Source organism: Rana temporaria, chromosome 4 (genome assembly GCF_905171775.1).
Source record: "Rana temporaria chromosome 4, aRanTem1.1, whole genome shotgun sequence".
In the NCBI taxonomy this organism is placed as follows: Eukaryota; Metazoa; Chordata; class Amphibia; order Anura; family Ranidae; genus Rana; species Rana temporaria.
The window spans coordinates 88,733,675-88,749,998 of record NC_053492.1 but is presented as its reverse complement, the minus strand read 5'-3'; the positions used below and the strand labels follow the sequence as shown (position 1 = coordinate 88,749,998).

The following is a 16,324-nucleotide window of genomic DNA, read 5'->3' as shown; positions in this document are numbered from 1 at the left end:
CAGAGCTTTCTTGCCGAGTAAACCGTGCATGTGTTTGAGGTTTCTCATCGAGAAAACTGCCCAGAATGTAGACGAGAAAAATGGAGAACCTGCTTTGTATTTTCTCGTCGTGATTATCGGTAGTGTTTTCCTGCCGAGATCCCTGAGCGTGTGTATACTTGCCTGTCTCCATGGAAACCCACGCATGCTCAAAATGACTGACACATGCACGGTAGCTTCCAAGGCATAGGTAGGGTGAGGCAAGATGGCGGCAACAGCATCGAATGTGACGAGCGCATGCTCATCGTAGTCAATGACGTCACTGTGTTCATGCCATTCAAAAGAACGCCTGTTCTTTTGAATCGTACGTGTGTACACTCGGCCGGCAAGAAAATCTTGCCAGGAATCCCGTCGGGGGGGGGGGGGGGGGGGGTTAACTACGCTGTGTTACAGGGCTTCAGACAGGAAGCTTGTTAATTGGCTGGATCACCAGGTGAAAATAAAGCCTAAAAAACAAATGCAGCCACCACATTTGAGGATCAGTAAGCTGTAAATTAAATTTTATTTTTATACTACTTTGAGGACAGAGCACCAAACAATGATTTTGCTTAGGTGTTATGTCTAGGCAAGAGTAACGCTTCTTGTTTGCAGTCTTAACTAAGGATATATTGTAGTTACTGCTGTAATAGCCGTGATCCCACTAAATAACTGTTGCTGTGTATGAATAAAACATTTTATTGATGCTTTTCTCAATTTCGAAATAAGAAAAACTGTCCAAAATTTACACCTATCTGTCAAACTTGGACCATTAGTGTTCCAAAATCTGAATAATTCCAAGAATTATTTGAAGAGGAGATTTTTTGATTCATCAGCATCTGTAGGAGACCTACAGAGACTTGAATTGCATAATACAAGCTAGAACAGAACATTTCTTTGTATGTGTCCCCAATGTGTTAAAAAATTCATTAGCCTATGAGGCAGTGTGCAAGGGTAGCACAGAGCAATAAATACATCACGCTATAGGACCATGCTGATGATATTACTGTGCTGTCTCTTTAGCAATGGAAATCACCTCTTAGAACAAAATAAACCACAGAGATTTCCATTGTCACAATTTTTATTGTAGGTCAGAGAAGCATCTGTTTGTCCATTTATTTTGTTCTTTGAATTGCATTCTGCGTAGTAGTAAATGGACTTTTAAAGGGAATTTAGAGGTTTTTCAGTTCCACTGAAATGTTGATGAGTGCCATAAATGTATTTATGTTCAATACATTTTATTGAATCTTCACAAAATAAAGAAATGGTACAGGAGGGAAATACACCCCTTTATCAATAATGGGTAGCTGAGTGTACAAATACTCAATAGCTGTGACAAGGTAAATGAAAGGGGTGAGAAATGAGAGAAGAAAGGTCGGGATCAGAGAGAAGAGTGGGATAGAGAGTAGAGCACGTTGGGTTGTGGGTCGCAACCTTCAAAGGTTGAGAAAGACAGCTGTCAAAATCTGACGGGAGGAAATGATCGACCCAGGGGGTTTCATTTCTCTCAAATTTCGTTTTGTTGTCTGTCAGTATCGGGTATTTTCAAATTCAGTAGAGCCCAAGAAACTCCTATTACCTATTGAGGATTGAATGATGAAGGTTGCCAGGCTTTGGCTATCGTTTCTTTAATTTCATTAAAGAGGGCAAGTATCTTGGACTGAGTTGAAGATGGCAGGCAGTCAGTAGACCTTCGCTTGAGTCCTGTATCAGGGGGTGGCATAATATCGCATGTATAGTTTCCGAAGTATTGGACTATAGTGTGTGAACAATAGAGCAAGTCCATCAAATATAGTAGAAGGTACTAGGCTCATCAAAACCCTGGGGAGCATTTGAATTAGGCTTCTGTTGTATATTTAGATACTTGGATTGTGACTGGAAAGGAGTTTAGAGACGTTGAATGAGTATGACCTTGTGAGTGCCAACATTTTGTTTGTCACATTATCCACATGTGTATAAAGTACAGTATGTGTTTCCTATCCCCTATATCTAATATTGGTGGCTGGCTCTTTCACCGTACATTCAGAGCTCTCTGCGGGTGAAGGTACGAAGGTACCTGTAGAATGTTATCGCTTTCCTGTTAACGGGGACATTAAGCGCCCCATATCAATTGCTTCTCCTTTTGCATTCTGATATGTAAAAGGTACATTCAATGTTATTACGGTACTTATAATCTGATAAGACGGCAGCAGCAATGAAAAAGTTCAGTCTGTAAGAACTCGTGGGTTTGTTTTAGTAGAGAAAATGCTGTTCATTTGGCAAAGTAAAGGTTAATTTTTACAAAGTGTAGATTTAGGCTCCTTTCACACTGGGGCATTATTCGAGCGTTGTTCGAGCGAAGTCTCATCTGCAATCCCAATGTGAAAGCCTGAGTGCTTTCAGAGCCCTTTCACACTGCCAGCGCCCGAAAAACGCTGGTAAAGCACCGCTAAGACCCTAACGTTTTAGGGCGTTTTTGCAGTGCCTCAGTGTGAAAGGGCAAGGCGTTTTTACAGCGCTTTCAATTCATTTCAATGGAGAGGGGCGTTTTTGGAGCGTTTTTTTTTCCAGCACCCAAAAGCTGCTCCAAAGATGCTGCTTGTAGGACTCTGTGTGAAAGGGTCCATTGAGATGCATGAAGTGTTTTATGAGCGTTTTAATAGCACTATTTTTAACGCTAAAACACTGTAAAAACGCTAAAGTGTGAAAGGAGTCTTGGTTATGTTTTATAGTTTACTTTTATCCAGGCTTAAACCTACTCTTAAAACTGTTCCCTCCCTACTCCTAACATCAACTTACTTGTGTAAGAAAGATGTATATACTTGACTATTTTCAGGCCACTCCTTACAGGCGTTTGCTCAAATGTCAGCCAGTGTTGCTGCAGGGGAGAGGAGGGAGTGCTGACAATGCATAGACCATTGAAGTTGGACTGACAACTCATTAGGTCCCCGGGCAATAGAAGATTATGGGGCCCCCGGGCTTACAGATGGCCACCATGCCAGGAGGCGGCGGGGCAGCTAAAATCATGGGATTTTCACATCAAAAGCATGTCGGTTTCGAACATACAGTAGGTGTTTGTGATATTGTGCTTTTAGCACGACAGCGTCGCGCTGATACTCGGCGACATGGTGCCGAGATCTCGCCGACATCTCGCACTCACTGGAATAGTGACAGCACATCCCAGCAAGCGCGTCATAGAAGCGACGGGAGATCCGACTTGGATTCCCGCCAATTCTACACGTGTGCGGCGTTTGTTATGAATCCTGAGGGGGAAGTCCCCGCCGGATTTTAAATAAAAATCCGGCATGGGTCCCCCCCTCAGGAGCATACCGGGCCCTTAGGTCTGTTATGGGTTGTAAGGAGAGCCCCCTACGCCGAAAAAAACGGCTAAGGGGTCCCCCTACAATCCATACCAGACCCGTATCCAAAGCACGCTACCCGGCCAGCCAGGAAGGGAGTGGGGACGAGCGAGCGCCCCCCCCCTCCTGAGCCGTACCAGGCTGCATGCCCTCAACATGGGGGGGTTGGGTGCTCTGGGGCAGGGGGGCGCACTGCGGCCCCCCCACCTCAGAGCACCCTGTCCCCATGTTGATGAGAACAGGGCCCCTTCCCGACAACCCTGGCCGTTGGTTGTCGGGGTATGCGGGCGGGAGGCTTATCGGAATCTGGGAGCCCCCTTTAATAAGGGGGCCCCCAGATACCGGCCCCCCACCCTAAGTGAATGAGTATGGGGTACATCGTACCCCTACCCATTCACCTGCAAGAAAAGTGGTAAAAACACAAATAAACCACACAGTGTATTAAAATATTTTATTAGTCTGCTCCGGAGGCCGCCCCCTGTCTTCTTTATTAGCTCTTTTACCAGGGGGAGCTTCTTCTTTGACGTCTTCGGGTGGGTGGGGGCCGCCGTCTGGTTCTCTTCCACCGCCGGGGGGGGGGTGGCTTTTAAAAAAGCCCCAACCCCCCCGACGGGTTTCCTCCGGCGTCTTCGGCGGGGCTCTTCTTCTTCCGCTATCCCGACGGGTCTTCTCCGCTATCCGGGGGATCTCCTTCTATGTTCGCCGCTCTCCGCTGTTGACTCGTCGCACCCCGGTTCTTCGTCTCGCAGTCCGGTCCCTTCTTCCGTGCTGTACGTCTTCTTCCGTGCTGTGAGTTCTTCTTCCGCGCTGTGACGTCATGTTCTTCACTTCTCTTCTTCTCCCGATGTTGACACGTCGCCTTTCCTCTCTGCAATGACGGGTGCGCGGGTGCATCGGACCTATATAGGCCTCACAATCCCATCATGCTCTGGTACCTACCCATGTGATACCTACCCACGTGGGTAGGTATCACATGGGTAGGTACAGAGCATGATGGGACTGTGAGGCCTATATAGGGCCGATGCACCCCCGCACCCGTCATTGCAGAGAGGAAAGGCGACGTGTCAACATCGGGAGAAGAAGAGAAGTGAAGAACATGACGTCACAGCGCGGAAGAAGAACTCACAGCACGGAAGAAGACGTACAGCACGGAAGAAGGGACCGGACTGCGAGACGAAGAACCGGGGTGCGACGAGTCAACAGCGGAGAGCGGCGAACATAGAAGGAGACCCCCCGGATAGCGGAGAAGACCCGTCGGGATAGCGGAAGAAGAAGAGCCCCGCCGAAGACGCCGGAGGAAACCCGCCGGGGGGGTGGGGGCTTTTTTAAAAGCCACCCCCCCCCGGCGGTGGAAGAGAACCAGACGGCGGCCCCCACCCACCCGAAGACGTCAAAGAAGAAGCTCCCCCTGGTAAAAGAGCTAATAAAGAAGACAGGGGGCGGCCTCCGGAGCAGACTAATAAAATATTTTAATACACTGTGTGGTTTATTTGTGTTTTTACCACTTTTCTTGCAGGTGAATGGGTAGGGGTACGATGTACCCCATACTCATTCACTTAGGGTGGGGGGCCGGTATCTGGGGGCCCCCTTATTAAAGGGGGCTCCCAGATTCCGATAAGCCTCCCGCCCGCATACCCCGACAACCAACGGCCAGGGTTGTCGGGAAGGGGCCCTGTCCTCATCAACATGGGGACAGGGTGCTCTGAGGTGGGGGGGCCGCAGTGCGCCCCCCTGCCCCAGAGCACCCAACCCCCCCATGTTGAGGGCATGCAGCCTGGTACGGCTCAGGAGGGGGGGGGCTCGCTCGTCCCCACTCCCTTCCTGGCGGGGACTTCCCCCTCAGGATTCATAACAAACGCCGCACACGTGTAGAATTGGCGGGAATCCAAGTCGGATCTCCCGTCGCTTCTATGACGGCTCTGTCTCCATCGCGGCAAGCCAGCTCGGCGCTGGGTCCCGCGATGGGGCTCGTAGGTGCTCAATCTCGCCGAGAAAGAGAGCGAGATTGACACAAAATCGGGTTCACCTACTGTATCAGGGACAGATGTAAAAAAAAAACAACAGATTTGTACATACTGTCCCTGGTTTTACTGAGCCTGGCAACCCTGACGGGGGCCCCTTGGTGGCATTGGGCCCTCGGGTAGTGCCCGAATGGTCAGTCCGCCCCTGCTGACATGGGATCATGTGACTGGACTGAATATAGTTAAGTATTTGCATCTTAGGAAACATAGGTTTTAGGAGGGGGGGGGGGGGGCAGTTTTAACAGTAGTTAGGTATTTAGGTGTATGATTGGAATTCCACATATACGTTCTGGTAAAATTGTTCCCCTAAATGAAACTATCATATAAATACAAACACTTGCTCATTAGTCCTATGTTCTTGGCAGTATGTGCACATATCTCCCATTGATCAGTCCTGCCATGTCTCATCTTGTGGGCTACTAGAGAGTAACAATGTTAAAACGGAACGATGGCTACGTAAGAAGAGACTGAGGAACCTGTAGCAAGCTGATGATATTCCCCCAGAATTCCCCTCTTAGACGTTGCCGGCCATACACTCAGTCAAACCATGGGCAGGCTGAATTTACCTTCATTGCCCAGCACCCCCCTCCCCAATGACACGGCAGGAGGGATTCCCCTGTCAACACTATGTTGTGATGAGGGAATCGAGCTAATGTCTTTCTTGCAACCCGTGGTAGATGTGTAGATTAGGAGAAATTAAAAACAGCCGATGAATATTGGGGCTTATATTGCTATAGACTTGTAAAGTTACTGATATACACCTTGCAGATTGTGCTTGCTTAGCGTAACCACCTGTTCATTTTCATCCAATCCTATCTTATCCGATCCGCCAGGTGGATGGAAAATAGGACCACTATCCGTCTTGATTTTGCAGGCAGAATCAAATGGCAGTGGGTGCCAGCGGACATGTGTCTGCTGACCTCTGCGCTCCATAGGGGAGACTGGAGGATCCGATCAGGTCTGTCTGAAAAGGACAGACGGACCTGAATGGAGAGCCCGTTTCAAAGGGTCTATAAGTTCATGTTGAAACCAAGAAATCCTGGTTGTTTTCTGTTCGGTTAGCAGGGTAAAACATGGCTACCTCTCAATGTATATTTTATTTTATCACACTGATATCCCCCTTGCCTTTTTTGTTGTAGGTCCAGAATATGAACAACATTATAACATTCCCACTGGATAGTTTATTGAAAGGAGATCTTAAAGGTGTAAAAGGGGTAAGTAATCTAATGTTGTATCTTATGTTCCCATTTTATATATTCAGCATTGAATGTGTACAGCATAAATTCCTTCTATTAGTTATCCTAAAGTCCAATTGAAAAATCTGTTTAAATTGGCTCAATACATTCCAGGTGTATCCATATAAAATTTAATCAAAGACCAACAGTTTGTCTTCTTTAGAAAAAAAAAGTAGAAAAGCCTGTCCCCCGCCGGCATGTTGAAGAGAAGGCCGCTTGCTCTTTAGACACAGTGATCTCTCTCCAAATGTCTGACACCCCCCCCCCTTACTAAGTTAGTGCTAGTTCCAATCAGCTGGGAGCATGATCTTTGCTGAATGGTGATCTCTAGCCCCAATGCCAGGGGCGTTGGTCCTCTGCAGAAAGACCACTGCTTCCACACAAAAAAACAGGTTCCATCTCTTCAGCATGCTGGCAAGGAACAGGTTTTTCAACTCATGCTGTGGCTGCTTTCTAGAGAGAACAAAAGTTTTATACCTTTTTTGTTGTTCTTATGAACCTGGAATGATTTAGCAGGCTTAAACTGAATGTTCAGTAGAGCTTTAAACTTAGTCACTTGCCGCCCGCCTTATGCAAAAAGACGTTGGCAAAGTGGTTTCAATATCCTGAGTGGACGTCATATGATGTCCTCAGGATATTGAGCCGCTGTGCGGCCCTGGGGGCACGCATTGCGGCGATCGTTGTTGCGGGGTGTCAGTCTGACACCCCGCAACACCGATCTAGGTAAAGATCTAGGTAATCGGCTTTTCCTCTTTTGCTGCTCCTTTGACAGGGGGGGTTTGTGCTGATCGATTATCAGCACAGCCCCCCCGAGGATGCCCACACTGGACCACCAGGGATGCCACTAGAACACCAGGGATGCCCACCACAGGTATGCCACCCTAGACCACCAGGGATGACATCACAAATAATGGATGCCAATCAGTGCCCACAATGGGCATCACTGATTGGCAGGCATTATTGTTTGGCACTGATTGGCATCCATTAGTACAACACATACATTAATACGTTGGTGCCGCCTATCGGTGCCCATCTGTGCCGCCTATCGGTGCCCAATAATGCCGCCTATCGGTGCCCAATAATGCCGCCTATCGGTGCCCATCCATGCCGCCTATCGGTGCCGCCTATCAGTGCCCATCAGTGCCCATCAATGCCACCAGTGCCACCTTATCAGTCCCCGTCAGTGCAGTATCATCAGTGCCCATCCGTGAAGGAGAAAACATACTTATTTACAATGTTTTATAACTGAAACAAAAACATTTTTTTTCTACATTTTCAGTTTTTTTTTTTTTTTGCAGAAAATAAAAATCCCAGAGGTGATCAAATGCCACAAAAAAAAAGAAGCTCTATTTGTGGGAACAAAATCATACTAATTTAGTTTGAGTACAGTGTAGAATGACCGCGCAATTGTCATTCAAAGTGCAACAGCGCTGAAAGCTAAAAATTGGTCTGGGCGGGAAGGTGTATAAGTGCCCTTTATGGAAGTGGTTAAAATAGCCGTCCAAATACTAATTAAGCTTAAATTTGCTCCTAACCCCATTCTAAACCCTAAGTTACCCAAAAGAAAAGATGTATATATTTACCTATTCTGAGGGCGGTCCTGTCACATGATCGGCTCTCAGTGCCAACTTCAATGTAGAGGAGAGATAGTCGACAATGGATGCCCCATAGTATGTTTTTGGGTGATGTCACCACCTGTTGGCAATCTCTTCTCTTCACTGGAGCACCTTAAGAATAGACAAGTATAGACATCTTTCCTTTACAGGGTAATTAGATTATGGCATAGAATGAGGGTTGGAGCAGGTTTAAGCATAGATGGTATTTGACTTTTTACTTTAAGCTTTGTTTTGCCTATGCAAGTTCACACAGGTGCTGGCCCAATTTAAGAGGATGGGTATTTTATTGTCCCCGAATTCCTATGCATTTCAGTAATGCCTTAAAGAACAGGAAGTGCAGCAGTGTGAACCGAGCATAAAGGCAACTATCGGTATTTGGGACCTGTGTGTAAAACCAGATTGTTCTGTCCTTTTGCAGTCTGTTTTTAATCTTTTGTAATGTGAAAGGGTGGTGATGATTGTTGGCTTTTGGCAGCACTGTTTTTGTCTGTGATACTTTTATACACTTCTGGGAATTGTTCAAGTGATATTAAACCCAAAAACTTAAATTTACCAATCCTTAAGTCAGGGGTCTCCAAACTTTTCAAACCAAGGGCCAGTTTAATGTCCTTCAGACTTTAGGAGGGCGGGATTGTGGCCAGCCGGGGTAAAAAATTTCCCGGGCCCAGCATTAGTGAGAGTAAATATGGCCTCAGAGTTTGCAGTCAGTAGGATAAGGAGTAGTGCCCCTATTAGTACGTGTAATTGTATCCCATCATTGGTATCAGTGAAAGAAATTGTGCCCCCTTGTTGGCGTCAGTGGGAAGAATAGTGCCTCATATCAGTGGGAGGAATAAAGCCCCAAGGCCGGATAAAGGCTAGCAAAGGGCCACACCTGGCCCTCGGGCCGCAGTTTGAAGACCCCTGCCTTAAGTAGTGGCTGCATTTGTTTTCGCCTGGTAATCCGGCCAGTAGCACACCAACTGTCCTAAGGTGTCTCCACTCTGGAAGGAGCAATGAATATCCATAGGACAGCAGCATTGTCAGTCTGGGGAGAGGGTAATGTTAGATGGACTAGAGGTTTTTGATGGACTTGGCTAAGAAATTAAAGCCAACCTCCAGCGAATGCTTTTTAAAGCAGAACTTAACCCATTGATCTAGCGGTCTTCAAAAACGGGTACATTCAAAGCATTCCGTGAATAATAGTCACGGTTGCTTGGGCTCTCAACCGAACTGGTAAGCCATCAAATGGCTGGTGTCATAACTGATCACATATGTATCACTATGACTATTGCAGTACAAGCAAAGGCTAAGATGGTAGCTTCCTTGGCGGTAAAGGATAGTAAAGTATAGAGCATAATTGGGTTGTAAAAAAAAAGTTGACAGAATAACAAACATACTGGCCAGATCACCATATGAAAATAAAGTAAGATGACCAATGCAGTTACCACTTCTAAGAATTGATTATCTCCAATATAATATTTTTTTGTTTTGGGGTTTTACCACACCTGCCAACTTTTTGGGATGGAAACTAGGGCTACCTATTGACAAAAGCATATAGGCATAGGACACCCCCCCCCCCCCCTTAAAGGAAAATTTAATTAGACCCTCAAGTGGGTTTTTTTTCTTCTTTTTTTTCAAACTACTACTACTATTTGTTTATGTTGGCTTTTTAAATTTACAAATGCAGAAATTTAGAAATTGGATGAAAGATTTAGCACTGGGAAACACTTTTTGAAAGATAAAAAGTGCATTTTAAACACAACTAAGCCCAGGTTCACATTGGTTTGAGGGAATGAAGCCGTGCAAGTTCAGCTAAACTCGCACAATTTCACTCCCGCTTGTCAGTCCTGATTACGGCCGCGATTCCAGAGACATCTGTGCAGTTTCGGCACAGATGCCAATTGAAATCGCAGGCCAAAATTGCAAAAAGTAGTACAAGAACTTCCTTTTGAAATCGGTGCATAGCTGCAGATGCAGCATCTCACAATTAGGACGGTGCCATTGCCGGAAATGCCGCCGATTTGACATGTCAAGGCGCATGTCAGATTGCACTAGTGTGAACCAGGGCTAATATGGATCAGACCAAAATGAGGGACACATAAGGAGGAAAGAGGAAAAGAGGCACTTTGTTCTAAATCAGGCACAGTCCCTTGAAATCAGGGACAGTTGAAAGCTATAGTTTAATACTATTTTTTAATAATTGTATGTATTTTAATGTGCCAAGCGCATGAATGCAAATTCTTTCCTCTCCTCCCTTTTATGTAGTATCTGTGAGTGAGACTTCGAGATTACTGCAACACAAAACCCAACGAATGTCCTAAGGTCAAACCAGTTGTATGCCTTATAGAATGGCTTATTTTATAGATGCATGGTAGATTAGGATATCTGAAAACATCCTTGATTCTGAATGCTTAGAACAACGAGGTTCTGTTGAATGAATTCTCTTTTTTTTTTTTTTTTTTTTTTTACACCTATTTTTCAAATTTCCTGCTATTTTCTTTAATAATTTTAGAAATTAATATTTAAAGTGGAGGTTCACCCTAAAACAATTATATAACATTACATCCAGCATAATTCGGACATGTACAGTATGCTGGTAGTTTTTTTTTTTTTTCGCCGTACATACCGTTTTATTATTTTTCCCCTGGCTTCCGGGTTCTGATTCCCGTGGGACTGGGCGTTCCTAGTCAGAGGTAGATGATTGACGTCTGGTGAAAAACTTCCCAAGGCGCATAAGGCACATCACCAGTTTTCTGTAAATAGCTGACCTGCGAGTCGGCTCTATACGGCGCCTGCGCCCGCCGTGTAGAGCTAACAGCGCAGGCGCCATATAGAGCCGACTCGCAGGTCGGCTATTTACGGAAAATTGGTGATGCGCCTTATACGCCTTGGGAAGTTTTTCACCAGACGTCAATCATCTACCTCTGAATAGGAACGCCCAGTCCCTCAGGAATCAGAACCCGGAATCCGGGGGGAAAATAACAATAAAACGGTATGTACGGCGGAAAAAAAAATACCAGCATACTGTACACTGAATTAAGCTGGATGTAATGTTTTATAATTGTTTTAGGGTGAACCTCCACTTTAAGGTTCTTCTTTATACCTGTATGTTCCTCTGAAATGTGGTCATTAGTTGTGGATAAAAGAACGAGAAAGCTAGTAGATGTGTTCTTAATATGGTTTTGGTTCAGACCTGCATACCATATTGCCAGAAAAAGGCAGAAGAGCAGTGATCTCGGGAACATAGGTACATATCCTTTGACTCGTATATCAGTTTCAGATAGTCTTGGCATATTACATGGATGCCTTTTGAGAAGCTCCTGTTGACACGGTTGAAAGCATACTCAACTGCGTGGAGTTTCTAAGATAGACATGGAAGACAGTGGCTTTTTTTCCTCCTACCATTTGACCTAGGATTACCCTTTAACAATGTATGTCTTCATTAAAGAGTAACCCCAGACTACAAGTTAAATCAATGGGTAAACTGTGAACACATTTCCAGGTATAATTGCAGCTTGAATCAATTCAAGGCTATAGAGATTTGTATGTTTCAGTGATGCCAAGAATCTAGCTTTTCTCTTACATGAGACTTTGACATTGGCGAGATTTTGTTGTTGATTTTGGGTATGCACTTCTTCCGTTGCAATCTGTGTACACAAGCCTATCAAGGGCCCAGCCAGATACAGCAAATCAGGCTCACTGTCGCTGACATTCAGCAGCTACAGTGGGGAAAATAATTATTTGATTCCCTGCAGATTGTGTGAGTTTTCCAACTTACAAATAAATGGTGTATCATTTTTATCATACGTGTATTTTAAATGATAGAGACAGGATATCAACTAAAAATCCAGAAAAATCACATAAAACAAATGCTATAAATTAAAGGTTGCAGTTCAGTGAGTAAAATAATTATTTGACCCCCAAGCAAAACATGACTTGGTACTTGGTGGAGAAACCCTTGGCAAGCAGAGGTAGCACGTTTCTTGTAGTTGGTGACCAGGTTTGCATATGTCTTGGGAGGGATTTTGGTCAACTCTTTACAGATCATCTTTAAATTCTTAAGGTTTCTTGGCTTTTTCTTGGCAACACAAAGTTTCAGCTTTGTCCATAAGCTTTCTATAGGATTAAGGTCTGGAGACTGACTAGTCCACTCCATGACCTTAATGTGCTTGTTGAGCCACTCCATGACCTTAATGTGCTTGTTGAGCCACTTGTTGAGCCACTCCTTGCCTTGGCGCTATGTTTTGGGTCATTATTATGCTGAAAGACCCATCTTCAGTGTTCTGGCTGAAGGAAGAAGGTTTAAATACACCTATGATTAAATATTATAGACCCTTTTTTTTTCTTTGTAAGAGGGCAAACTTGCAAAACCTGCAGGGCATCAAATAATAATTTTCCCCACTGTATAGGGATTTTGCTGGTTGTAGCCAGGTAACCAAGATGGAGGTCTGCATGAAAGTTGAATCTTTTTAGCAGATGACCTGTGTTCATCAAGTGCTAGCAGACTGCAGCTCTAATAACTTGTTTTTTTCATTGCTCTGCAGGACTTGAAGAAGCCCTTTGATAAAGCATGGAAAGACTATGAAACAAAAGTGTAAGTTAAAAACCGTGTTAAATACCAAGGCCTGTGAGATTATTGTCATGACTAATATTTTTGTTCTCATTAAAATGTAAACTTTGAAAATAAGTTTTGCCAAAATGCCTATAGCTACAGAGGTAAAGTTTGTATTGCTTGTTCAGGATTTACTGTATAAATACTTTAATATGCATTGTCTAGGTATAAGACAATCTGCCCTCTGGTCTGCACACCTCATCGTTGACCCCGGCCTCTGCCCAGCTGACCCCTGACCCCATCCTTTGTACTGCTAACCCTAGTACACTGCCCTGCTGACCTGTGTAAACTGTCCTGCTGACCCTCCGTCTTCTGCCCTACTGAACCCTGTTCTCCACTCTACAGGCTCCTGTCCTTTGCTTTGTTGACCCCCATACCCTTCTATGCTGACTTCCAATTCCGCCCTGTAGGTCTCTGTACACTGCCCTACAAACTGCTGATCCTATCCTCTGCCCCATGATATTTTTTACTGCACCCTCACATCAGACAGGCTAGATCTGGACCTGGTGCTGAGTTGGACACACCAAGCTGCCTGCTCTCATTTTGCCCTGGTAATTATCCAGCTACTGGGAACTGCAAATTTATAGTTGTGGAAATTTGGGCTGATCTGAGGTGTAAAGGTACAGGAATTGGACTGATATGAGGCGTTAACGTGAAGTAATTTGGGCTCATCTCAAGTGTCAAGGTGCAGGAATTGGGGTGATCTGAGGTGTGAATGTACAGGTATCATGGTTGACTTGAGGTGTGAAGGTACAGGCATTAGGGTGAACTGAGGTGAGAGGGTGCAGGAATCATGGCTGATCTGATGTGTGGAAGTGCAGGAATTGGGGTAATCGGAGGGGTGAAGGGGCTGGATTTGTGGCTGATTTAAGATGTGATGGTGCAGGAATTGGGCTGATCGTAGGTTTGAAGGTGCAGGATTTGTGGCCGATTTGAGACGTGAAAGTTCAGGAATTGGGGTAATCTGAGGGGTGAATGTGCAGCAATTGGTTGTTTACATTTAAAAATGTCCTTTTCGGGACTGAATGTGTGAAGTTGGCATTTTTTTTTTTTTTTTTTGTAGCTGGCACTCTGTTTTTTGAGAAAAAAAAATTGGCACGCTATGCTCAAAAAGGTTGCCTATTCCATTGCATGCAAATGTTACATTTTGCTATTGCAATACAATATTCAGAAAAGCATTTCATGCAATACCATCCATAGAATAGTTCTACACCCCATATTTTGCAGTGTGCAAAATATATTCTATACACATACACACACAACTAAAAGCATGCAATGTGCAGGAAATGAAAACCATATTTATTTGTAACCCTTTAAATCAATTATCTAGAAGAATGCAAAATGTAAATCTGAATGTGAATTTATTTCCTGTCCACACTGCAGAATAACCACCAAGTGAAAAGAACGCATGTAAGCTGAGACTAATGCATTTCCTCCCTGCTCACACACTGTTGGCTGCGCTTCCTGTCAATTATTTTGTAAAGCATGGCTTGTAAATAGTGTTGTGGTTTCAGCATAGATTTTCTGCTTACTGCATTATGTAAAATGTAGATAAATCAGTGTGCAATGATTTGGAGATGGCAAAAGAACTGTTCTATAAAACCAAATCCTTTTTTTTTCCCTTACAGATTTATAACTGTTAGGAGCAATTAGGTTGGGACACTTTTCTGCTGCAAAAATTGTACCAAAAAAAAATTGTGCTCATAATGAACACAAACTTTATTAATTTCTCATGGAGCAAAAGATAAACATGGTTGGTCACTATGGCCAAAAAGCTATCCCCCCCTCTTCTTTTTTTTAATTTAGTTTTTTAATTTCGTTTTTTCTTTAAATGACACTGGGGTTATGTTATCAGTTTTTGATGTAAACCAAGTGTAGAGAAGTTCTTTAGTTTCACATAACCAAGCAATGTTCAAAGAAGGCTTGCTTTCATCGAAGACTATACTGTATTGTAATACTGATTGTGCTGGAACACGGTTTTATGCTACAAATAACCGGTTAGGAAGCTTTTTTCGATCTTTTTGTTGCAGTTGCTGAAAACCATTACCAAGCTTTTCTATAACATGATGAATTTGATGTTGAAATACATCTGAGTCACAGAAGAGCTATGGGAATATCACTGTTCACATATTCCCTTCAGCCTTTTATATAGGCTGTCAGCGAAGTCTTACAGCTGAACTGAAGTAGATAAAAATAGGGCTTTAGCGTTAAACCGCCAACCAAGTGTTGGCTTTCATTTTCTGATTGTCTGAAAACTTTTTATGCTCTGAGGTTTAATTTTATATTGGCGTTTGTTCCAGTTTTCTGATTGGCTTAGTCAGCTTCTGGCTTCTTGTATCCACACATGGTATCTCTCAAAAGTGAGTACACCCCTCACATTTCTTATTTTTTTTTTTTTAGCATATCTTTTAATATAACACTACTGAAGAAATGACACTTTGCATACAATGTAAACTAGTGAGTGTATAGGTTGTTTAACAGGGTAAATTTGCTGTCCCCTCAAAATAACTCAACAGACAGCCATTAATGTCTAAACCACTGGCAATACAACCTGTACACTCACTACTTTACATTGTAGCATAGTGTAATTTCTTCAGTGTTCTCACATGAAAAGAATAAAATATTTGCAAAAAAATGTGAGGAGTGTACTCACTTTTGTAAGATAGTGAATATATCTATCTGGGAATTCATATGGCAAGGAGATAACGGGGAGAGGGGTGCCTCTATATTTAATGTACTTGATCAGTATGTGAAGGCCTCGACACTCAAATTCAAAAATCGTACCACGAGTCCCAGAGAGGTACAAGAACATTGAGACCTGTTCAATCATCTCTTCTTAAAAGTGCATGCTTCAAGTGCATTTTACAGTGTATTCTCTTTGAGCTAGAATGCTACCAAAACTGCAGATAAATGGCTTCTAACAACATTTTTTGAAAATTCACCACACCACTGTGGAAACAGACACCGTGCTATTGTGTTCTTTTTTTTTTTGTAGCTTTCAGAAACATTATCTAAAGGTACTATTGTCCTTTTAGGTGGCTTTACCTAATCAACATCTAGCTAAAACTGAATCGTATAAGTAACCGCAGATCTGCAGTAATCCTATATGCAGTAGGATATTTGATCATTTCTTTTACACTTTGGAAGCAATCCTGTAAGCTAAAATAAGTTCAAAAGGGCCAACAATAGTAGATTTGCTCTATTTCATTCTCTGTTTCATTGGATTTGAATAGGCGTAAAACCGTAATTGACACGACCATGCTATTATAGATTACAATGCGTTCTAAATCGACATTTATATTGTTATACAAATACCAGAAATATAGTTGTCAGCTTAGCGTAAGATGCGTAACAGTCAACAGAGAATGAAAAAGTCTATTTTTGTGGTAACATCTGATGATATCGCATATCCTGAGTGTAACGGAATGGCCCGTGATACCCAGAGACTTTTGAAGGATGCAGGGTACTCCTGTGCCAGCTTCACTAATGACTCTTGGGTCTAGGG

At 43.6% G+C, this 16,324-nt stretch overlaps 1 protein-coding gene across 5 annotated transcripts in view; it reads left to right on the top strand.

Annotated features, from left to right (window-relative positions):
• The window catches only part of ASAP2 (ArfGAP with SH3 domain, ankyrin repeat and PH domain 2), a 344,117-nt gene that overhangs the window by 152,417 nt on the left and 175,376 nt on the right, over window positions 1-16,324 (top strand). For all 5 annotated transcript variants that reach the window (XM_040348639.1, XM_040348637.1, XM_040348638.1 and 2 more), the window contains exons 4-5: window positions 6,514-6,588; window positions 12,752-12,801. In XM_040348639.1, coding sequence (XP_040204573.1) covers window positions 6,514-6,588; window positions 12,752-12,801 — 125 coding nt within the window. The remainder of the gene's footprint in view (window positions 1-6,513; window positions 6,589-12,751; window positions 12,802-16,324) is intronic.